We start from the raw sequence: 24,626 nt of genomic DNA, 5'->3' as shown, positions 1-24,626 counted from the left end.
CCTCTTGCAATAACCATTGCCCTACTTTACCTCTGAAGTCCGAAATACAATATACTAACAGTGGTACTTTAAAGCATAAATATATGCAGTTGTGTTTGCAGTGCGTTTCATATTCAGAACACATAGATGGCACACGGAACTATCACTATTAACGGTTAAGTTCTAAGTTGTATAAAAAAAATGTAGATACACGGAACTATCACTATTAAAAGTTCTTGCTTTCTAGGTGGTATATATTATATTATATCAAGATCGTTGGGTCCAGAGTTCGGTGCTTCTGTCGGTATAATTTTTGCCTTTGCCAATGCTGTGGCAGCCAGTATGAACACTATCGGTTTCTGCGACTCTTTAAATGATTTACTCCGGACTAATGGTTTGAAGATCATAGACAGCGGAGTTAGCGACGTAAGATTGGTAGGAACCATTGCCCTAATCGTTATGTGCATCATTTGCGCTATTGGCATGGATTGGGAGAGCAAAGCACAGGTTGGTAGTTCCTTACCTTTCTAAAATTATAGTAAATGTATCCTTTTAACTTCACATTTTACATTATTCTTTAAACATAGCATAAGAAAGCACGTGGTGAGACGACATATTGGTTAATAGCTTTTATAGTTTATACTGTTCTTGTGTTCACTGGAGGTGTATTGTGACATATATGTCGAACGATTGTTAGAAAAATCATATATATGACTTGAACTAAAAATAGGTGTTTGCTTATTATTGTTTCTGTATCTTCTAGCACAGACTATCAAGGTACTTTTATTTATGCAACTGCACCACGGAGGTTGACAAAATCAATTGGTGCAGAATGATATCGAATAGATACATACATGTGGATTTGTAGAAACCTATCGATGCATGAGTCGGTCACCAGTAAACGAGGTATAGGAATGACAGGGTTGGGCGGCAGCTGATATGCACAGTGAGGGCTGCCACTTCTGACATCATGATTTGAAATAATTATTAATATTTATTTATTTCTAATAGATTTCTATTACACCCTTTTAATAAAAATCTGTATCTATGTGTTAAACTGCCCTAATATTATAAACAAAATAGTGATATTATAAATAAAATTGTGAATTTTTTTTTCATTCAATTATTATAAATCTCTTGCATTAAATTTCCCTGATTCAATTCATAATTTTGTAGAATCCATAGCCTCTGATCTCATAAACTTTTGTGTAGAGATTATTTTTTCAGTTTAAAGCAAACCCCACTTGAATTATTGTTTCTCAACAGAAATACGTATTTTTTATTTAGATCTATAATTGTGGCAACCCTACCCTATAGTGACCTCACATTCAGTAAACAAACCGCCCTCGACGTTTGAAGTCCTTCAACGTAAACGCAATCAATAGCTCCGTACGTAAATAACGAAAGCTGGCAACGGTTCTGTAATTTTAGGAATTAACCCTTGAAAGAAGTTTATTTTAAAAACTGTTTGGATTTTCCTGTAAAATCCCACTGTCATACCACTAAAAGTTTATGAGGAAGTTTAAAAGTCTGTTATTAAATCAGCAATATGAATGAGCCCAATAAAAATTTGTATTAGATTTGCTACATAAGTAAATCGTGTTCTAAATACGTTGTATCATATATAATTAAGACACAACTACTTTATTCCTATATCCATTTTCATAAGATAATTTAAAATTAAAATCTGTGCAGACGAAAAACGATGTCCAAGGATGGTCATAGAGATTGAGTATTAACTAGCATTCCGCCATTATAAAAATAATTTTACACTTTATGATAAAATCGTGCCGTGTCATGCCATGCTATGATATAATATAAAAAGATTGACTATGTGTGTAATAAAAGAATATGTGAAAAATGTGAAGAAGAAACCGTAAATGATAAACAAGCTGACGACTGTCTCCTTTACAAACATAAACAATACTGTGAGCATCACAAAACGCGCTGTGACGCCCATGTTACCCTTCATTACTTATACGCTACGCCCACAAAACATTAACCTCCATTCTTCAGCAGTTAGGTAAAACATGCGCTACATCATTCCGTAGCTACGACACAACGTTAATATAATTAGTCTTCTGATTAACTTGATTACATTAATTTGCGCTGTAAAAGCTCCGTTTGTACTGGAATTATCCTTGAGCGCTAATTACTTTAATTCTACGTGACTGCTCTTTAACAAATTACTTTTTAACTATTTTATACAGAAGTGATGATATTTCGTTTTCTGTCCGTCACGTCATATGTGTATCTGATGTGACAGACAGATAAACATACTTTAAAGTGGAAAAACATTTTAAATTACAACAAACATAACACATTTTAGTCACTATCTAATAGACATCAACGCCCTAAGTGTTTGCTTTCTGTTCTAAGTTGTAAAACATACTCTTTTTTAAATGAGTTTAGTTTGATCTATGCTTTATTAAAAGTATAATAGACAAATTATGGCAAGTGAATTTAAAATAAGCAAAATAAATTATTTAATTTTTTTTTTATTGCAAGTAACTGTTTATAATAAATAATGTGCTGTCATCATTAGCATATACAGACTCATATTTAAATATATTAACATATTACCAAATATACCCAATTATACTGATTTTAGGGATATTTGTTTCTCCGTTAGAATATTTTTCTGGTCTAAAATCCGAACATAGGAGTATATATCATGTCTCGTTGAAAACCATGGAAGTACCTAGCATTTGAAATTTATAAACCTCGACGATTCTATTTTTGACAGCAGAATGGCAATGATGAGTCCGGAATTCGTCATAGACGCCTCGACTTTGCGGCATGAATGTGATTCTCTACATATTCTGTACATCTGTTTGTATTTTTTAAGATATCTTCAGTCCTTAATATTATTTTCATGCCTACCTAATATCGATAGACTATAATGAAAATATACGCCTTATCCAAAAACTTTCCTTGATATAACTTTAACAAAACATTTTTTTGCAGAATTTCCTGATAGCAATAATAGTCGCGGCGATGGTCGATTTTATTGTAGGCACCATTATAGGACCAAAGAGCACTGAAGAGATTACGCAAGGATTTGTTGGCTTTAGCAGTAAGTTCTATATTTATAATTGAAATACTGTGCAAAAGTGATATTCGTATTTACTTTGAAAATTAGTTCATGGAATGAAATTTACTTGGAAACTCCCACTAATATAAATCGGACTGATTAAATGCAATCTGAATATTTTTTTACCATTTTAGTTCAATTTTTTATTTTGAATAATAGTTAATAAGAACGTGATCTGATTTGCTGTTCTGTATGGGTTTCAATGTTGACTCGGATACGCGATGGACGAAAGATGACTTCATGCAGCTGAAATGCGAATGTTGCGATGAATGTGTGGTGTGACAGGAATAGTCAAGTATAAGAATAAGTACTTACATTAGAGGTAGTTTGAAAGCTGTAAAGCAACATTAATATAAAATTTGGGAAGTGTTAGTCTTTCTTGGCATTAACATATAATGTGTAAAGATGAAAATATTTTTGTAATAAAGTATTGATTATTAATGTGAATGAAAATAAATGCACAAAGAAATCTAAAAAGAGATGGATGAGTTATGTGGAAGATAATATTTCCAGAGTGAACGTTGAGAGGACTGCAAATAGAGATGAATGTAAAATAAATACTTATAACGCTGACTTCAAATGAATATGGAACAAAAACAGGAAGATGATGCATAACAGTTAACAAATAAAATATTCAAAAGTTTTCTAAAATAATACCTGCAATAATATACAATGCTACGTTTTCTATAGGTACAATTTTCTCGGAGAACTTCAGACCAGATTTTCGATACAGTGAAGGTCTAAATCAGGATTTCTTCAGCGTTTTTGCCATCTTCTTCCCATCTGTGACAGGCATTCAAGCTGGAGCTAATATTTCTGGGGATCTAAAGGTAAATTATTATTATTCCTTAAACTTATATAATATCTATATCTTGTTATATAAATTATATATAGTCTTGTCATATAAATATATTATAGTTATGATTTATATATTTATTAATTTAATATATACTATGTATAGTTATTTATATATGTATTGTATGTGATTTATGTGTGTATATTTTTTGTAAGTATATTATTCTATATGTTTGTATGTTTATTTATCATAAATTGTTATCTTTCAAAATATTTATTTAATTTACTATTTTTTTAAACTGTGCACTGCCATTTGCTCTCTCTGTTTGTCGTGGTGGTTGACTGATAGAGAATGCCATTAGGCATTAAGTCTGCTCTTTAGACATTTTCCAATGTGTGCAAAAGTATAATTAAATAAATTATATGTCTGTTAATCATGTTACCTAAAGTACTTATTTATTTTGAAGATTTATTTAAAAAATTGTTTGACCGAGAATTGAACCCAGGATATCGTCATACAAAGCAACGTCTCTATTATTGCGCTACGGATGTCATAATTACCTCGCCTTGCTCATTTATTTTGTTTTAGAATTCCATTCTATCATTTTTTGCGTTCAACTCACAAACAATTTATCTCCATTTTTTCTTTGATCTTTTTTTTTAGCTAAATTTTTTTATTTTTTTCGTTTTATACCATTTTATAAATGTGATCTATTTTAAAACTCCTGAAAAATATTGGTTTCCTAAAAAGAATTAAGCGTGTAATTTAGTTGAACAATATGTGTTATATAAAAAGCTATACAATAAAAGCGTCAGTGACCAGATAATTGCACGCGAATGACGTCAAGTTTCCTTAATTAACCGGGCGCGGGTGTCAGCCCCTTGTCGACACACACCCCACACCGCCGTTGTCACCAATTGAAAGACATTTTCTACAAGATACCTACCAGGGTATCTTATTTTATTAATTTATTATTAACCTAGGTTCGCGTTACGTGTATTTTCTACGTTGTAAAGTATCTTTGGATATAAAGAGATATTTGGATATTTATTAAATACATTTAAACGATTGAATGTATTTGAATGAAATATGAAAGGTACAAAAATAGACTATTTTCTAAAATCTAGATTAACATACAAGAATTATTTTTCCTAATTCACACAAGTGAATATATACAGATACAGTATATATATGTATGTATTAAAGATATCCGTTTCTTGAAACTAGTATTAATAGTAATAATGATTAGGGTCTCAGAAAAAAAATTCCTAGAAAAAAATCTTTATATAATAATAAGTATAATAATAAGTACAAAAAACTAAACAAATTAATTAATATTCTTGAAAAACAAGAATAAGCTGTCAAAATCAAAAGCACTACATAATAATAGGTATATATATTCTGTACTGTAATTAGTGGTGTGTCCTTTGTACACATACGGTTTATTCTTTTTTTCGAGAATTTTAATTTTTTTTTAGTTTCTGTTAATATAAGGATTTTTCCAGGAAAAAATAATGAGACCCTGTTTATGAAATACTAACACTAGTTTTAAGGAATGGATTTCTTTAATTAACATAGTATTTATAGCTAATAGTAATTTAGTACAGCACATATTTTTCGAATGTTTTCATAAATTTTTCGAAGTCATTTAAGACATATAAACATCCTAACATCTGTGCAAACTTTTATATTCATAATGTTGATAAAAATATGATATAGGCACAGTTCCTATTATAGTTAAACAATATGTATAAGTCTAAAATAGCTTTTAATGAAATCTACCGCCAGAGCGATTTTAATATCTCTGATATAGGAGAGTAGTAAATGGGCGATACAGTGTATTCTGTGATATCTATTTTTTTTTTATACAACTTAAAATGGCAAACAAGCTGACGGCCCACCTTATGGAAAGTGGTAACCGTCGCCTATAGACATGAGCAGTACCATGGACATAACAGTACATACACATACTGTTTCGCCCATGATACCCCCTTGCGTTGCCATTTCTGAGGACTCAGGTATTATTCCTCTGTACCCTGTAAATTCACGTCATATCCCACCCTTCAAACCGAAACACAGCCATGCAAACACAACTGCTTCACGGTAGAAACACGAATGGGATAGAGGTACCCAAGCAATCGACTTTTGTACAAAGTCTCCCTCTCTTCCTCCTCACATTTCTTTCTGGTGAATCTATATTGTTGTTCATGTCTATATAAATTAGAAAAGAGTGCCGTGTGCTACACGTATCATCAACTGTGGCCTAATAAATAATACTAGGTATCGAAGAATTCCATATGATTCATCAATAACATAAATAAGATATCGAATTCCCCAGTGAATCCATTTGTTCTCACGCTAGTTTCCTTACATGACGGGTAGTATGTATCTTTTGATACCAGGGATACTTTGTATAAAGGCCGCTGAGTACCTCTCTCCCACTTGTATTTGCCGCTTAGCAGCGTAACTTACTTGACCGTGTTTCAGTTCGTAATTGTTCAAAAGCACTGCCATATTGATAGAGGCCTTATAGCTTACAGGCAATGTATGGGGGGGTATTATGGGCAAAACAGTATACTCTGTTATGATCATGGTACTGCTCGTGTCTATAGGCTACGGTTACCACTTTACATCAGATATGTTTGTTTGCCAATCTAAGTTGCATAAAAAAAGCTTAGTTCTCAGGAATGAGATCTAATGTGGTCTTGACAGTATATTTTATGATGTCCATTATTATTATTATTAAATCAACCTTTGGCCATCCACTCCTGAACATAGGTCTCCCCCATAAGGGGGGTTTTGCCAGTAGTTGCCATGCTTGTCAGGCGAGTTGGCAATTGCAATTAGGCTTTGGTGTTGTTTTAAAAAGGATGCTGGGGCCCATTTCTCAACCATTAAACATCCTTATAATCAGCTATAACGATACCCATGAGAAAGGAATAATTGGCCCATTCTATATCGGAACTACACAGCAAAATGCCCATAGTGCTGTTTATATTTATAGACGACGGTTACCACTTTCCATCAAGTGGATCTCCAACTTGTTTGTCATTCCAAGCTGTAGAAAAAACATTACTCAAATTGAAGTTTTATTTCTTACTCCTTATTGCACAGTTTTATCAATTTGATAAATTGAATGAAATATTTGCCCAATCGAGATGTTTATTTAACCAGTGGTATTTCTGTAGGTATTTTATTTCTTATTTCATTCGTGCAAACGAATGACGACGGGTCGATTTATTGAAGCCAATTGAAGGAGCAATTATTTGGTGACTCAATTCTATTCCCGGTGTAACTTATGATTACACATACAAGACGATAAACAATTAGAGCTGAAGCACTAAATTAATATTAACACTATAGTGTTGTAGGCTATAGCCTAAGAAGCTTATTGAATGTCATTTAGAAATTAAAGTCAATAGTAAATTCAAAAATGATTAAAAAAATTTTTGTAAGGTCATATCAATCTAAAATTTCGGCCACGTAGTCCCGGCATAGAATACGCCATCCCTCCCTTCCCCGTGGGTGTCGTAAAAGTTGACTAAGGGAAGGCGAGACATGGGCAGCAGCGTTCTTCCTAAAACATCTCTAAAGCCTAACTACGGTTGCCAAACGTGGCAACTACTGGCAAACCCCCCAAGAGGGAGACTTATGTTCAGCAGTGGATAGTTAAAAGCTGATATGACGATGATGATCAATCTAAACATCAGGACTTGTTTTATGTAAAATAATTTGCCTCAACCCTGTTGCCAATAATTGGTATTTTATTGCTGTCTATATCTGACAATAATTGAGAACAAACTGCTAATAACGATCTCTGTTTTGATATAGGAACATCTCTCATTGGTCGCCTACTTTTATTTGTCTCATGCAGGCAATACTTGGAGTTTTAAATGAAGTTCTATGTGTTGCTCTATGTAGTCTATAGAAGCAGATGGTTCTTTATAGTAAAAATTAACGGTCTTACCAGAAATAAGCTTACCATCCACTTGATGGAAAGTGGCAGTAGTAACCGATGCTTAGAGACATGAACAGTACCATTAACATCGCAAAAAACATGGCTCTTAAACTTCATATTCCACTCAGTACTGATAACCACTATGTTACTTGTTATTAATATTGTATTTATTAATGTTTTTTAATTGGTAGGACCCCGCTTCTGCCATCCCCAAAGGTACACTGCTATCGCTGCTGATCTCCATGTTGAGTTATGCGCTGATGGTTTTATTCTCCGGGGGTGGAGCTCTGCGAGATGCTAATGGAATCGCAAGCATTGTTGTCAATGGAACTTACAATATCAGTGAAATCAGCGACTGCACGTACACCAACGGAACTTGCAAATATGGACTGCATAATAGTTATTCGGTGAGCACCTCTCAATAATATTTACAAGATCACCACAGAAGATATTTTTTTTAATGGATGATAATGGAATGGTATCCCCACCCGCACTATCGGTATACACCGGCGGGGCACCAGTGAAGGATGACAAGTGAGGATGAAGTAGGTCAGTTAGCCCATCGTGACGAATTCAACAAGAATTGTTCACGATGGTTTCCAGGGGGAACCACGTGGAGGTCGACCTAATAAGGCATATTGCTAGCAATGGGGCTGTCAAACTCCATTACTAACAATCCCTTTCCCCCCCAAACCACAGAAGATATTAGGTACATCAATATGAAACTTAGTATATTCATGAAATTGAACAATTTCTGGAATGGAATTTTTTTTTTTAATCTTTTGTACAAAAGCGTTAAAAATATTTTCATATTTCCATTTATGCAGCTTGCGGAAATTTGTTTTGTTTCATGAATAGGTACTCTACTTATTACTGAGTTTGAAGTGGCATTTATGGATGTAAATTACGTTCTATTACTAATAATAATATTACTAATACGTTTCTACTTTGTAAGTTTTTCTACTAGAGGAAGTCTTTGTACAAAAGTCATCTGCATGAGACTTTCTTCCGTGAAATAGCTACACTTGCATAGCTGTGTTTGAGTTTGAAGGACGCAATAGTATTAAAATAATACTATACCGAGGTATACCATCGTAGTCCTTAAGAATGGTAATGCATAAGCAGTACCATTGGTGTCACCGAGTATTCTGTGATGTCCATAATGTTGTCATATCTATAGACGATGGTTACCACTTTCCATATTATAAAACCCGCTAACATTGATGCTCCTTTCCATTTTGGGTTTACTGGAAGAGTACTTTCTTAGATTTAAGCTCGCCTTTGTACATTTACTTAACTCTGTCATATTTTTATGTACTATCAGTGTGTATAATAAAGTATAAATAAATCAATAACTAAATATAAGTTGAAAAGACCAGAGGGTATGATGATGTAACATAGAAACCATTAAGTCTAAAATACGCAACATATAGATAGATACCTTTGCCGCCAAATTAGAATGCGCTAAAAGCGTATTCACCTTGCGACCTTGACATTGTAGAATGTAGAGCTTGTAGCTGCACTATTGGTTACAAACACAACTATTGAATGTTTTAAGCGAGTTCTAAAAGAAGGAGGTTCCCAATTCGTTTTTATTTTCTTCTTATGTGTATGTTATTCGATATTTTTGCCAATTTTAAAAATGATTTTTATAAAATTCTTTTTAGAGTTTATTTATTTAGTTAATAAGGTTAACCTACAACGTTTACATTTTACATGCTACTTAATCAATAACACAAAAAATAATTTTGCTCAATGTAAAAGTCTTTTACAGGCGAACACCACATGCACTATTATAATATTTAATAATTATTAACATATATTATATAAAATATAATAATTATTATAAAGTTTACTTATATAAATTTTGTCATAATTGGATGTCGCTATTGATTTTTGTATAATCGTAAATTTTATTTATAATTGTATTCTGATATAAGTATTTGTGTTTATTTGAATTACCAATTGAATTTGATGTGGTAGAAATAGAAGTTGGTACATATTATAAACTAGCGGCCCGTCCCGGCGTCGCGAGTGGACATTTTTAACATTTCCCTTCACTGCTCTGCTCCTATTGATCGTAGCGTGATGAAAAGTATACTGTAACCTGCCCAGGAGTATGAAGAATAATTGTACCAAGTTTCGTTAAAATCCGTCGAATAGTTTTTGTTTCTATAACGAACATACTGACAGTCAGACAAAAATTTTACTAATTGCATTTTTGGCATCAGTATCGATCACTAATCACCCCCTGATAGTTATTTTGGAAATACATTTTATGTACGGAATTGACTTCTCTACAGATTTATTATAAGTATAGATAATGTAATGCGATTTATTTTGGAAATATATTTCATGTACAGAATTGACCTCTCTACAGATTTATTATAAGTATAGATAATGTAATGCGATTTTTAAATTCAATATATTAATTTTATTTACTGTTCACATAATTTTTATACTATTGCATTCACTGTTTGACATTACCTGCAGATTTAGTACAAATTTTCGTTTTGCTATTCCAATCTTTACTACATTTTGGATGGTATTGTGATAAAACAGTACCTACAGAAAAAATCCTCTAAAATAATAATAAATATATATTATTTACTCAGGTTATGCAACTGATGTCTGGATGGGGTCCTTTAATCTATGGCGGCTGCTGGGCGGCGACACTGTCCACTGCTCTTACTAATCTGCTCTCTGTTCCTCGTCTCATCCAAGCCCTCGGTGTGGACCGCATCTACCCCGGCCTCATCTTCTTCTCCAAGCCTTACGGCAAGCATGGAGAGCCTTACCGTGGATATGTGCTCACTTTCTTGGTCTCACTTCTATTTCTTCTTATCGGTAAGTGGACTAAATCTAAACCTTATCGGTCTTACGATATAAAAGTTAAACTAGCGATACACTGATGTTAAATACATATTTAAGCACATTACTACAAAACATTGTCTAAAATCTGTTTATGTTTGAACAATAAAAAGCGTCTTATTACAAATAAAAGGTATAAGCAATTTTATTACAACAATCTATAGATTTTAGCATATTAAATTACAAATAAACATTGTTCTTACAGACTAAACAATGTTTAATCACATAAACAGAGTTTTATTAAATACTGTTTAGATAGGCAGTATTTTATATTACTTTTATAATAAGACTGTATTATACTTTTACTGCATATTATAAATAACGAAAAAAAAAATAACCTGTTTGTCTCACCTTCATCTCTACCGAGTTCCATTTAAATTATCCTGTAGCAACAAGTCTTTTTTGTATTACCTCATTCTTGCCATGGTCATTTCTGTATTAATTCAATTCAAATCATCGAACTAATAGTAGTCCAATTTTTGTATGACATAGACGCTAGGCCACAGTAAATAGGTTAATTACTATATGTTTAAAACTAGTCAATTCCCATCAAAAGTTAATATCGAAATATTTATCTCGGTCATTACGTTAATGAGTAATGCAGGTAAATACCAATTAAAATTAGTGCACGAATATGCACCTGGTGGTTGTTTTAGGGTTATTTATTATTCATTACTTATTTTGATAATAATATTAATAAATACATTTTCATACAATTATTTTTTTTCGTAAAAATTTGCGAGCAGCGGGTCTACCATGAAATGAAATTCCAAAATTTCGGACTCAATTTCGTGTTTTTGTTTATACCAAAATCGGACCAATAAATGGAGTTTAACATTTCGTTCGTCATACATCCTGTCATAAAAGTCCAAAGAAACAATATTTTAACATTTTTAATATTTCCAAACGGCATGTATATATTATGTAATTTTAACATCAAATTTCTGTTTTGTTTAACTTCGAATTTTCGGAAAACTTTTCATAGTAGGCCCTCAGTTTGCTATCGAATTGAAGGAATAAAATGCTTTAGATGCAAGAATATGCCTTAAATAATAAATTCAAATGTAATAAATTGTATTTATGTGCATTATAATAGAGTATTCTTTACAATTACAGCCGATCTGAACACTATTGCTCCTCTCATCTCAAACTTCTACCTAACATCGTACGCACTGATCAACTTCTGTACGTTCCACGCGGCTCTCGTTCGCCCTCTCGGCTGGCGACCTACTTTCAGGGTAAGTTAAAAATATTGTTTGATTCACTATCGACACCAATATCATTTACAGATTATATAGTAGATGCGTATATCGATAGGTTTATTTATATCTATCAGTAGTATGTATTATTTCTGTATAATATTATGGTAACCAATATATTAAACGTAAGGATCTTTAATTGTTAAAAGATTTCATTTTTGTTAAAGCTAGTTTTTATTAGGAATAGTAAGGTAACTTATTTGTTAGGCCTATAGATATTAAAAAATATGATGAACATTCGGACTAAATTGTGATACCTGTACATTTATAATTAAAACTAAATCCGCGCACTGCCCTCTGATTCTCGCCCTCTACAGCAGAGGTAGAAGGCAGGAACATCGGCGATGCGCACCAGTATAAAGTATTAAAGACTTAGCTTAAGTTCTTTAAAAAAAATTGTCTCCTATACCAATATTAGTTGACAAATTAATAGTTACAAGAAACTCTATTTATTTTATGATATTAATTTAACCCTGTATTTTTTCACCCTTTAAATTAGCTGAAAAACAATAACAAGATGTTTGAATATCTATAGATGACATACCTTTTCCCATTACCTCCATTTGCTTACGTTTCAAATACCACCTACCTAATATTATTAGAATAAACTGTTTTGTATAATAAGTATAGCTATTTATAACTTCTACGATTTGTTGTTTTATTCTAAACTATGTTGCGGACTAGACACCTATTTAGATAATTTAACTCACACACACATGGAAATAAAAATACATTCAGGTTAATTTAATAGAGTGCTATACAGGGTAAAATCGTTAGCCGTATGAACATTACCTAAAAGTATGAATTTACCCATGTTATAGAACATATTAGGACATGAATCAAAAATTAAAAAAAGACAATATTTTTGAGCCTTTCTTTTGTATACTTATTGCTCTTTGATAACTCGACAGTTGGATACATCGTGTACATAGGAGACATGTATAGGAGACACAATTATTGTTAATTTTGAATTTTTATAATTAAAATTACAAAATATATGAAAAAGAAAACATGCATGGATCGAAATACGCCAAAAAGATTAGAGCCCTCCAATTCCTATACTAAAATAACAATTAAATGCGTCGTATTAGTACGCGAGGCACAAAATATTTTATATATTTCGATCCATGTTTTTTTAGTGCAAAATATTTCACTAGTTGAACACTTACTTAAAAGAAATTTTACCCCACATAATTTACAATTGCTAATTGTTGGCAGTATTACAACGTATGGCTGTCTCTGCTCGGTTTTCTGATGTGTGTGGCCATTATGCTGCTCATCAGCTGGATAATGTCTCTAGTCACATTCGCCATATTCTTCACGCTCTATCTCATCGTGCATTATCGGAAACCAGGTATTTATTGTTATGCTTAAAAAATTTGAAGATTTTACTCAATTCCTACGAAATCCCTTTATTAGATTCCGACCTTATAAACAAAAAAGAATTTTTAATATAAAGAGAAAAATCGATGAACTTCTGTTTTGAAATCTCTTAAAAATAATATAAATATTGCAGTCCAATTCGACCACCTTTTTCAATAGTGTCTGTTGGAAAAGGTGGTGAAAATAGACTGAAGGATTTCTTTTCCCCTTTATTTAGTATTCATCATCATCATCATATCAGCCGTAAACTGTCCACAGCTGAATATATGCTTCCCCTTATTGGGAGGTTTTGCCAATAGTTGCCACTTTTGGCAGAGTGGCTAGCAATCGCAATTAGACTTTGGTAATGTTTTTAGGGAGGGCTGCTCATCCCTTGACCATTAAGTTCCCTTAGTTGCCTTTTACGACACCCATGCGAAAAGAACCCTTTCTATACTGTAACTACACGGCTACGAAGTATTAAATCTATGTGTATATATCTAAATATATTATATCTAAAAATATATCTAAATATGTCCAGCACTTATCATCAAGAAAATAAAGAAAATAATTTTGTTTTTCAAAGAAAAACCTTCTTAAGTAAATAAATCATACTTCTGAGTCATCAATGACTAATTAATATTTTGATGCCAATTTAAAGCCAGAAATTTCTTCGCATGCTGATTAACGATCGATGCAAGTTTAGCTGTTATATGTATGGATAGAATACATTTAATTTTTGCATAGTAACGCTAATGTCAGTAGATGTTCACAAAACAAAAATAACCACTGTTAGCGGCTGCTAAATCGGAGCTGAATGATCTCAATGAATTATTGCACCATTTTCTCTTAACCTGTTATTGAAAACCAATTGCAAAAGCTGGTTATATATAGAACATAAGTAGAGGTACCCACTTAGCTTCCTTAGAGCCGCTAAACAACGATAACACATCACACTCGAAATGTGTTTGGAGTTACACGCATAAGAATAGCACATACCTGATAGCAAATACTCTATATTTCTGTCTACAAGTTCGTTCGCATATACATATATAAATAATTTCGTATGAAAATTTCGTTGCGTTGAACTCATACTTTTCAAGTGACTTCAAAACGAACGAGGTTCTCAAATCGGTTGTATTTTTTGTATGTTTGTTCCCTCATAACTCGGTGAGTTCTATACTGATTTCAATAATTCTTTTTTATCTTAAAGAATATACTTACAGATTGGTCCTATAGAAATTTTATCAAAAATAGTTTAGTAGTTTAGTTTTTAAATTAAAATAACTGGTTTTGGTCGCAATTGAAATCGGTTATTTTGTGGGGCACAATCTTTAATTATATATATTGTTATACGACACAAGATACTTACCAGAGGGAAACTTTGTACAAAAGTCAATTGCTTGGGTACCTCTGTCCCATTCGTGTATCAACCGTAAAGCAGTTGTGTTTGCATGGCTGTGTTTCGGTTTGAAGGGTGGGATATGGCGTGAATTTACTGGGTACAGAGGAATAACACCTGAGTCCTCAGGAATGGCAACGCATGGGGGGTATCATGGGCGAAACAGTATACTCTGTTATGTCCATGGTACTGCTCATGTCTATAGCTTGTTTGCCATTCGAAGTTGTATAAAAAAAAGATTCAAAACCTTTGGAGGATAATTCTTTACATTTTTTATAGACTATACGTTGAACCATATTTAACTGCAATCAATTTGGCCATTTATGAATCAAGGTGAAATGCCAACACACAGAAAAAAAATACTTAATAACATGATTTTCGATTCAGTATCTCTATTACTATACGTAGTTATTCCCATAAAATAGGTACTTTTCTAAAAATGTTATTAATTTACGAATTTTGAGTTCATTGCGTTTTTATTATATGTAATAAAGATAATACAAGTATACGGAAACAGTTATAGGTACCTAAATAAATACCACGTATTATTATTTTCCTTCTATTCGATATATGGTACTCGTAGCAATATAATCTGCTTTGCATATTATTTCACCACTGAGGAGATTCTAATGTAATTCTAGTAATTTATATTTAGGTATTAAAGATAGTATCAATAGGAAAACAAACATATTCTTTGTTAATATTATACATGTGAACGCAGGTGTATTTGTTTATTTATTTATTATCTCTTTAGTGCCTTAATGACTCCGCCAATCATTATAAAATTTGGTATACCCGTATTACTATGGTTTCTTTTATGCAACTTAGAATTGTAAACAAGGTGACGGCCCACCTGATAGAAAGTGGTAACTGTCGCCTATAGACACGAGCAGTACCATGGACATAATAGAGTACTGTTTCGCCCATGATAACCCCCATTCGTTGGCATTCCTGAGGACTCCGTTGTTATTCCTCTGTACCCTGTAAATTGACTGCTATATCCCACCCTAAAACCGAAATACAGCCATACAAACATAACTGCTTCACGGTAGAAACACGAGTAGGACGGAGGTGCCCAAACAAACGACTTTTGTACAAAGTCTCTCTCTGATATAGGTATAATACCAAATCTAAATATAGATACCTTAGTTATAAGATGGAGAAAGATATAAGCGGCTTTTTCTCATAACTTGATCTCAGTCAATTAACAATAACTAGTCGTCGTATAGAATAGGCTACCCCTTCCTTTCCCATGGCTGTCGTAAAAGACGATTGAGAGACGGCGACGGATGGGCAGCAGCGTTCTTCTTAAAACATCTCTAAAACTTCACTGCGGTTGCCAATTCGCCTTCTAAGCATGGCAACTACTGACAAAATCCCCGGAGAGGAAGGCTTATTTTCAGCAGTGGACGATTAAGGACTGATATAATGATGATGACATTCCAGTCACGCGGAAAAAAACGCGGGTATAAACTAGTAAATAATTAACATTTCACAGATGTTAACTGGGGTAGCAGTACTCAAGCGCAGATGTATAAAACCGCATTATCGAGCGCCCACAACTTGGCCCGCACAGGGGAGCACGTAAAGAACTATTGGCCCCAGCTGCTGGTACTGGCAGGCACCCCGCAAACCAGGCCGGCGCTCGTCGACCTCGGTTACCTCATCACTAAAGCCGGCTCGTTAATGATCGTCGGAGATATTACAGAGGTGTGTTCAATGAGAATTTTCAATTTGATTCGATTATTATCGTTTATATTGACCCAAATCACACAAATCCAAACCAGAACAGTTCGTTTCCTAAATTAAACCGACCTAAATTCGAACTCGACACTTTTGTTCTACTATATAAATTACAGGGGGAAAAGAGATTGTTAGTAATGAGGACTACCAGTTCCATTCCTAGCAATACACCCTGTCAGGTCGACCTCCACGTGGTCCCCCCTGGAAACCATTGTGCTGAATTCCTGGTGTATTTTTACGATAGGTTAACTAATCTGCCTTTTTTTAACTGACTTGCCGTCACACTTATTATCCATCACTGGTGCCCTGCCAGCGTATACTGTTAGTGTAGGCGGGGTTACCATTCCATTGTCATCCATAAAAAACTTTACAGAAAAAGCTATCGTACAAGGAGCAATCAGCCCGTATCAGATCAGGCGACGAATGGTTACGCGGACGGAAAGTGCGCGCGTTCTGCAGTGCCGTGAACGGATTCAGCTTCGAGCTCGGCGCGAGAGCACTTATGCAGGCGGCGGGTGTCGGCCGACTGGCGCCCAACGTGCTGCTCATGGGGTACAAGTCCGACTGGACCACGGCACCTGCCAACGATCTTGTATCTTACTTCAATGTTTTACAGTAAGTATGTAACGAAATTATACTCACATGAAAAATATCATCAATGTAAAAAAAGCTATTATTGCAAGCTCTAACTGTAGTACTTTTGTGAAAAAATGCCATACCAATGAGATTGTCCAAAAAGGGCTTAATGGTCGATAACATTCACATATAATAGCATCCATAAGAATTGGTAAAGAAACCTGGTAAAAAAACGGGGTAAAAGGGTGCAAATGTGTGCAAAGGCCAAAAGGCCAAGGTAAAAAATAAGCATTATTGGAGAATAGATCACTGGAGACCGGTCTATCTTACGTAACATACCTGGTGGATCATTGTACCACATCTTAAGGAACAACTACTAAACCGTCGTTTTTGACATGACTCAAACAATTACATTTCCAGGCTCATTGCTACTTAGATGTGTTCATTGGGCAACTGATAGGATAGAGATCCTTAGACTGTGATTATATAATACTCATGTGTCGGCAGCACGGCATTCGAGAATCGTCTAGCAGTGGCCATAGTACGCGTGGCGGGCGGTTTAGACCATGGCACGGCGGCGGAGGAGGCGACGGCGACGCCGGCTGGCGGCCACACTGCCACCTCCAGCGGCAGCGGCGAGCTTCGCGTACGTCGCGGGCCCTCTAACATCATGCACGCCGACTCCGACCTCGACATCCGCTCACCAGATTCACACCCCACCAGCAGGAACAATCTCACCGGTTAGTGGCTCATATTTTTTGTGATACTTAGAAAGAAATAAAAAGAACAAATTTAAAATAATTTGTTACAGTGCTCGAAAGAAACTAGTCCCTACGAGCAGCACCCATTCACGAGTGTGATGAATAAATGAACCGTCATTGTGCTTAACCACATTTTAGGGAACCTGGTCAACCACGCCATTTGATTGGGTATTTTAGTGAGCATAACTTTCTCAAGGCTTAGAATGGCAAACGAGACGACTACCCATCTGATAAAAAGTGGTAACAGTCTATTTTCTTTTATGAATGATAATGGAATGGTATCCCCGCCTGTGCTAATGGTATACGCTGGCGGGGCACTAGTGAGGAATGATAGATGAGATTGAAAATGCTGGTCAGTTAGTGATGTATACACCTGGAATTCAACACGATGGTTTCCAGGGAGGACCACGTGGAGGTCGACCTGACAGGGTATATTGCTAGCAATGGGACTAGTAATCTGCATTCCTAACCACCCCTTCCGCCCCAAGTGGTAACAGTCGTCTATCGACATAATAGGACGAACATTGCAGAATACTCAATGAACGACTACTGTGTTACTCATGGATTAATTCATAAATCAATAATCTATACATAAAAAGATATTGCAATAGTAAATTTATATGTATTTAATTGCAGGTTTGATAAACACACCGATATCACGCTCGTACACGATATCAGAAAAAGATACCAAAGAAAAGAAAAAAGACAAAAAAATGGATTTCCATAGACAAATTGTATACAAAACATCTAATGGTCTTGAAATATCAAAAGATCAGTTGTCACAGATGAGCATATTCCAGAAGAAACAGGTAAATTATATTTACAGTATAAACTTTAAAATTTTTCAGCTAGCAGGTGTAATTCAACAAATTGTGATTGAAGCGAAAAATTAATTCACCACAACGACAATTCTCGACATTTTTCCATATTACTTACATTTGTTAAGGGTGTATATCATCACCAGTAACTTGGTTAAAGTTAACTTTTAAAGTTTTACCGCATAGAGTATATTGTTAATAATGTTGACTAGCGTCTTTATTACTAACAATCCCTTCCGCCACAGGAGTCGGGTACATTGGACGTGTGGTGGTTGTACGACGACGGTGGCCTCACCATACTGTTGCCGTACATCATCTCGCAGCGCTCGTCGTGGGCCAACTGCAAGCTGAGAATCTTCGCCCTCGCCAATCGTCGCCACGAGATGGAGCTTGAAGAAAGAAAGTGAGTTCTGATCTTTCTTTTCATTTAAGAGTTTCCTCTTGTCGGTGCAACTAATTCATGCATCTTCTTCCAGCCAGTTGTATCCCAGACCATATCCTTGACCTCCCTATACGACATGAGACCTAGTGTTTCTTTTATCTGTGCCATGTAGTTATTCCTCGGTCTTCTGATATTCGATCAAAAATTAAAAAGTATATAGGTTATCTCTACATATATTCAAATTGATTCTTTTATTGTTCTTTCCGAAAATTTACAGTAGAATACGTATACTATAAAATAACAATTTTGATATATAAATACGTAAAAAATAATAAATGTAGTTAAAATACTACTGTGTTTGTTCTCGGTGACACTAAATTCGTCTGTAAATAATGCCTATACCAAAAATTTATTTAAAAAATTGTGTAAATAACTTCTTTATCAGTATAAAACACATGATACGTAAGGTTCTGATGTCTATAGATCTTTATTAAATTTATTGATAATAATTTATTTAAAAAAAAAATAAATTTTACTGAATATTTTTAAATTTTCTCATAAATACGATTGAAAAAGTAGTCACGTACACTTTTTCTTAAGGTTTTTAAATCTTATTCTTAATTTGTAATTGTTATCATTAATTTATTTTAGTATGGCCAACTTACTTTCGAAGTTCCGAATAGACTACTCATCTTTAACAATGGTGCAAGATATAACAGAGGCTCCTCAAGAGGATACAAAGAGAATGTTCGATGAAATCATAAAGAAATTTGTTGGAGAAAATGAAGGTACCGTTATAAATTATGCTATTAATTTATATTCATGTTATATAAATAATCAAACTTATTATTTAGATTATACTGGATTAGATGAAAAGGAAACTCAGTGATTCATAAAATTGAGAAATTTTGGATTAAATTGAGGATTTCGATTCTTCTTTCTTTTTTGGAGAAAACAAAAAAAGAAATAAGAACCGAAATCCTACCTAATATTATGTAACAAATTCTAAAGATATTTGGATATTTGTTACTCAACTACTGTTTAATGGCTGAGCAGAATTGAATAAAATCTGGTACACAACACATAGGATTAATTATTATCCTATTTAATTAACGCGCAAAGCCACGGGTTTTACTCGTATGTTAATTTTTAAAATTTCATGTAAACTGTGATCGATTTAACACCTACGAAATTACAAAAAAAAAATTTTTATCCAACCATATTCTTTGGAAAAAGGGCTCTATTTCATAAATACTGTTATTAGGTTGTAAATTAGGTAATTTCTACATCATTTCTACAACGCCTCTATATGAAAAAGAAAAATATATTTGCACTAATTAAAGATAATAATATCATCATCGTTCAAAGCCATCTTAAACAAATTTTACTTAAAAAAATAGAAAGCTATTTTAAACTTTCTCATTTCGATCTTTTGTACAATAATATTCCAGCTGTGCCCCGATAACAGTTATGTTATTAATATTAATATGAAATAATATTCCAGAGTGCGGTATCAACGAGACAGAATTACTAACGCTGGCGGAAAAGACTAACAGACAGCTGCGACTGCGCGAACTGTTGTTGGCCAACTCGAAGGAGGCGCGGCTTGTCGTTATGTCATTGCCTATGCCCAGAAAGGTTAGTTTAAATAAATAAATTTAAAAAAAGTAAAAATATAAAAACCGCGATCGCTGAAAAATAAGGCGCTATGTTTTAATGCTACACCTCCATAATTATGAGTTCATACCATTTTAAAAAAACTGACGAACTTTCTTATAGAATTTTCAATGAAAAACAAGATTACAGTCCTAAGAGAGAGTGGTAACCGTCACTTATACATACGAACAGCACCATGAATATCACAGAACACACTGTGAAATTCATGACACTTCTCATGCGCTGCCATTCCTAAAGACTAAAGTGTTATGAGACTTGGCCGTATGGTCCCAGCATAGAATGGCCACCCTATCAATTTCCGTTGAAGACATAAGAGGCGACTAAGGGAAAACTAGGGATGGACACCGACGTCCCTCTTAAAGCATCTCCAAATCCTAACTACGGTTGCTAATCCGCCTGCCAAGCGTGGCAACTACTGGTAAAATCCCCCAAGGGGAGGCTTATTTTCAGCAGTGGAGGGTTAATGGCTGCTGAAGGTGTTATGATTCCGTACCCTCACTGCTATAATCCACCTTTCAAACTGAACCTCAGTCATGCAATCATAATTTTTTCATGGCAGAAACGCAAGTGGAACAAAGATTAGCATGTAAACAACTTTTGTACAAAGACTCCCCTCTGGATCATAACGACATATTTACGTAAGGGTTTAACTTAGTTAGGGTATAACTTAGCATTCATTTAATAATAGGTATGCTACTGTTATTTTGTACTCAGGGTTCGGTGTCGGCTCCGCTGTATATGGCGTGGTTGGAGATGCTGAGCAGGGACCTTCCGCCGGTACTTTACGTCAGAGGCAATCACACGTCAGTGCTCACGTTTTATTCATAAAAATCTTACCAAATTTTTTACTTTTTAAAGTTTAAAATAAGTACAGTCATGTCTAGTTTAAGTTTACAACAACAAGAAAATCGTGTAAGTTCTATTATTTAAGTAGATAGTTAATATTTCTAATTGAATGAATAACTTAAATAATACTTAACGTGATAAACATTTGACACAAAACTAATGTCAATTTTGTAAGTAAAGTTAAGCATACGATTTGATATTGTTTTTAATATTTTCATATAACTAGATTTTATATACTTGTGTATATTTAGTAGCTTAATATTTGATATGTTAATAAATAAAACTATGATCCAAAGACAATGAACAAATCAAATCTGTTTATAGATATAATAAAATGGCTAATCCAGATTAATAATATAATAAAACTATTGTTTAAGTTACAAGGCACGCACATATAATCATATATACCTTAAAAAACAAAAATAAAAAAATACAGATTATTAGACTAAATAGTTAAAGATTGTGTCCCACAAAAACCGACTTCAATTGAGACAAAACCAGTTATTTTGTTCTAGAAATTAAAATACTGATCCGTTTTTGATAAAATTTCTATAAGAGCAATCTGTAAGTACTTTCTTTCTAAGAGTTATATCCTATCAGATAAAAAAAGAATTTTCCAAATCAGTTCAGAACCGACGAAGTTATGAGGTAATAAACATAAAAAAATGCAACCGATTTGAGAACCTCCTTTTTTTGAAGTCGGATCAGTAAAAGTGAATAATAAGTGAATTGGTAACTTATCGACCACAAATTAATTGTTAACTCGAATCAATACAGAATAGATAAATGTATGAAGTAAGATAAATAAAATAAGGTATTTTTTATATTTTTAAATTTATATAAATACTATTACACTTATTTAAAGAAACAACTTCTTAGTAATAACTACAGTGTTTTGAATTTTGAAAAAACATTAGTAGATACAACAGTACAATTACAAGCATTTAGCTATAATTCTAACTTTTTTAACATAATTGGTATTGTCTAGGCTAAAAATAACTCCTCGCTGAATATACTCTGAACCTACAAGATGCTGGTTATCTTGCAGAAAAATTTTATCATTAAACCACGGAATTATATATGAATCTACATTGAAATTGTATAAATTATACCTTATAACTGAACGATATCTGCAAACAAAATATGTTTCTATAATAGTGTTAATTTCTTGTCACAGGAATTTAATATTATATCAGTAAAAATAAACGACTTATTGGATCAGCAATATTGACAAGTAAATTTTGTTTGATTTCCTGTAAGATTGAATAATTATTTTGTAGTTAATTTGTTAAAATGTAATACATCTGTAAATTTTATAAAGAGGATTAAATTTGTAATTATTTGTTTTCATACTAATTTTCTTAAAGTTAAGTAGCAAAAAAAAAACGGAAAGTGTTTTATAGTGTCTTTTTAAGTGTGGCTATCTATCTATCTTTTGTTTTGTAAAAATGTATTTCAAAAATTTATTAGTTAACCTGTATCGTTAGCGATTTCTCACTTCAGTTATTAGCTGAAAATCATTGCTGTTTGATAGCAACATGTGAATGTTAAGGTATTTTAAACAATAGAGTCTACGTTACGTATACAAATGAATTACGTTACGTAGACGACACGATTTATCAGTTAGTCGATTTTAAGTAATGAGAGACGGACTCGACTGATCGCCTCTAACGGGCAATATCGTGACACTTAGACACTTAGGCAATCTGTATCTATTTGAGCCAAACAAATCCGTTTTTTATTTTTTATAACATTATGAACAATTTGTATAAATATTTAGTTAAGTAAGTTAATTTATATTGTTAATTTATAAGATAGAAAGACATTTTTATAAATATTAAATGACGTTTGTAAATAAATTCTAGTATTAATTGTACTAAATAAATAAATAGCTTAAATATTTAGGCTAATGATCTTGCTTATTATGGTAGTACATGCATGCGTTACAAAACAGTAATATAAATATGTTTATAAAAAAAAATTAAACTGCACTGTTGCCCTCCTTCTACTTCGGAAATTTTACGTCACTCAATTAATCTAAGTTTACCCAAATATATAAATTTTATCATCTTCTGAAAAATTATATATATCACAATACAATCTTTTCAACCTCATCATCAATATTTCAGCCATTATCCGTCCACTGCTGGACATAAACCTCTCCCATAGACAGTTATAAAGAACGGTCCTGAGCCGCCTGCATCCACTGACTCCCTGCAACGCATTTCAAATCGTCTCTTCATCTAGTGGGGGTCGTCCTACACTGTGATTATCCGTACGCGGTCGCTACTCAAGAGCCTTTCTTTTTCATCGGTTGTCGATTCTTCGAGCTATGTAACCAGCCCGATGCCACTTCAGCTTGCTTATCCTTCGGGCTATGTCGTTTATTTCAATCTCAAATGTATTATAAATATTATTCTGGTTTTAATCTAGGTAATCTCTATTAATCAAATGTCAAAAATTCTGACAATAGCGAATACTCTATATCTTTTATATGAATGAAAATGTACATCAAATCAATATTATAACACTAAGCACGGTAATATCTGTGATATTACATCGTTCATGCAATGCCCATGAGTGCAGAACAAGTGTGGATTGTGTTTTTGACGCTATGTTTGTATAAGTACCTACTTCTAATATCCAGCAACTGGGGGGAAAGGGATTGTTAGTAATGGAGACTGAGAATCCCATTGCTAGCAATATACCCAACCAGGTCGACCTCCTCGCGGCTCCCCCTGGAAACTATCATGGTCAATTCCTGATGAATTCATCATGATGGGCTAACTGGCCTGTTTTCATTCTCATCTATCACCCTTCACTGGTGCTCCGCCAGCGTATCCCGTTAGCACAGGCGGGTTTACCATTTCATTTTCACCCATCAAAAAAATATCCAGCAACTATCTATCCTAAAAAAAATTATAACATACTAGCTTTTACCCTGCAACTTCGTCACCGAAATATGTACATATACGTTAACTGACCAGGAAAAAAGTTGCCTATAACCGCCTCTAGGGTCCCATTTATCTCAATATTAAAATTTATCATAATGGATTCGGCGGTTTAGACGTGAAAGCGTAACAAACAACTAACAAACTCACT

General features: G+C 33.6%; 1 protein-coding gene across 1 annotated transcript in view; it reads left to right on the top strand.

Annotated features, from left to right (window-relative positions):
* Positions 1 to 23,383, top strand: part of LOC113510638 (bumetanide-sensitive sodium-(potassium)-chloride cotransporter) — a 48,570-nt gene extending 25,187 nt beyond the window's left edge. Inside the window, exons 6-20 of the mRNA XM_026894107.3 lie at positions 227 to 486; positions 2,947 to 3,055; positions 3,764 to 3,903; positions 8,019 to 8,234; positions 10,443 to 10,674; positions 11,815 to 11,936; positions 13,176 to 13,311; positions 16,220 to 16,431; positions 16,838 to 17,079; positions 17,548 to 17,780; positions 18,438 to 18,610; positions 18,865 to 19,022; positions 19,653 to 19,789; positions 20,506 to 20,639; positions 21,393 to 23,383. Coding sequence (XP_026749908.2) covers positions 227 to 486; positions 2,947 to 3,055; positions 3,764 to 3,903; positions 8,019 to 8,234; positions 10,443 to 10,674; positions 11,815 to 11,936; positions 13,176 to 13,311; positions 16,220 to 16,431; positions 16,838 to 17,079; positions 17,548 to 17,780; positions 18,438 to 18,610; positions 18,865 to 19,022; positions 19,653 to 19,789; positions 20,506 to 20,639; positions 21,393 to 21,506 — 2,618 coding nt within the window. The 3' untranslated portion in view covers positions 21,507 to 23,383. The remainder of the gene's footprint in view (positions 1 to 226; positions 487 to 2,946; positions 3,056 to 3,763; positions 3,904 to 8,018; positions 8,235 to 10,442; positions 10,675 to 11,814; positions 11,937 to 13,175; positions 13,312 to 16,219; positions 16,432 to 16,837; positions 17,080 to 17,547; positions 17,781 to 18,437; positions 18,611 to 18,864; positions 19,023 to 19,652; positions 19,790 to 20,505; positions 20,640 to 21,392) is intronic.
* Positions 23,384 to 24,626: the final 1,243 nt, after the last annotated feature.

Source organism: Galleria mellonella, unplaced genomic scaffold (genome assembly GCF_026898425.1).
Source record: "Galleria mellonella isolate WM207_F2 unplaced genomic scaffold, CSIRO_AGI_GalMel_v1 utg32, whole genome shotgun sequence".
Classification (NCBI taxonomy): domain Eukaryota; kingdom Metazoa; phylum Arthropoda; class Insecta; order Lepidoptera; family Pyralidae; genus Galleria; species Galleria mellonella.
The sequence above is the reverse complement of the archived record's forward strand: the minus strand, read 5'-3'. Positions and strand labels throughout refer to the sequence as shown.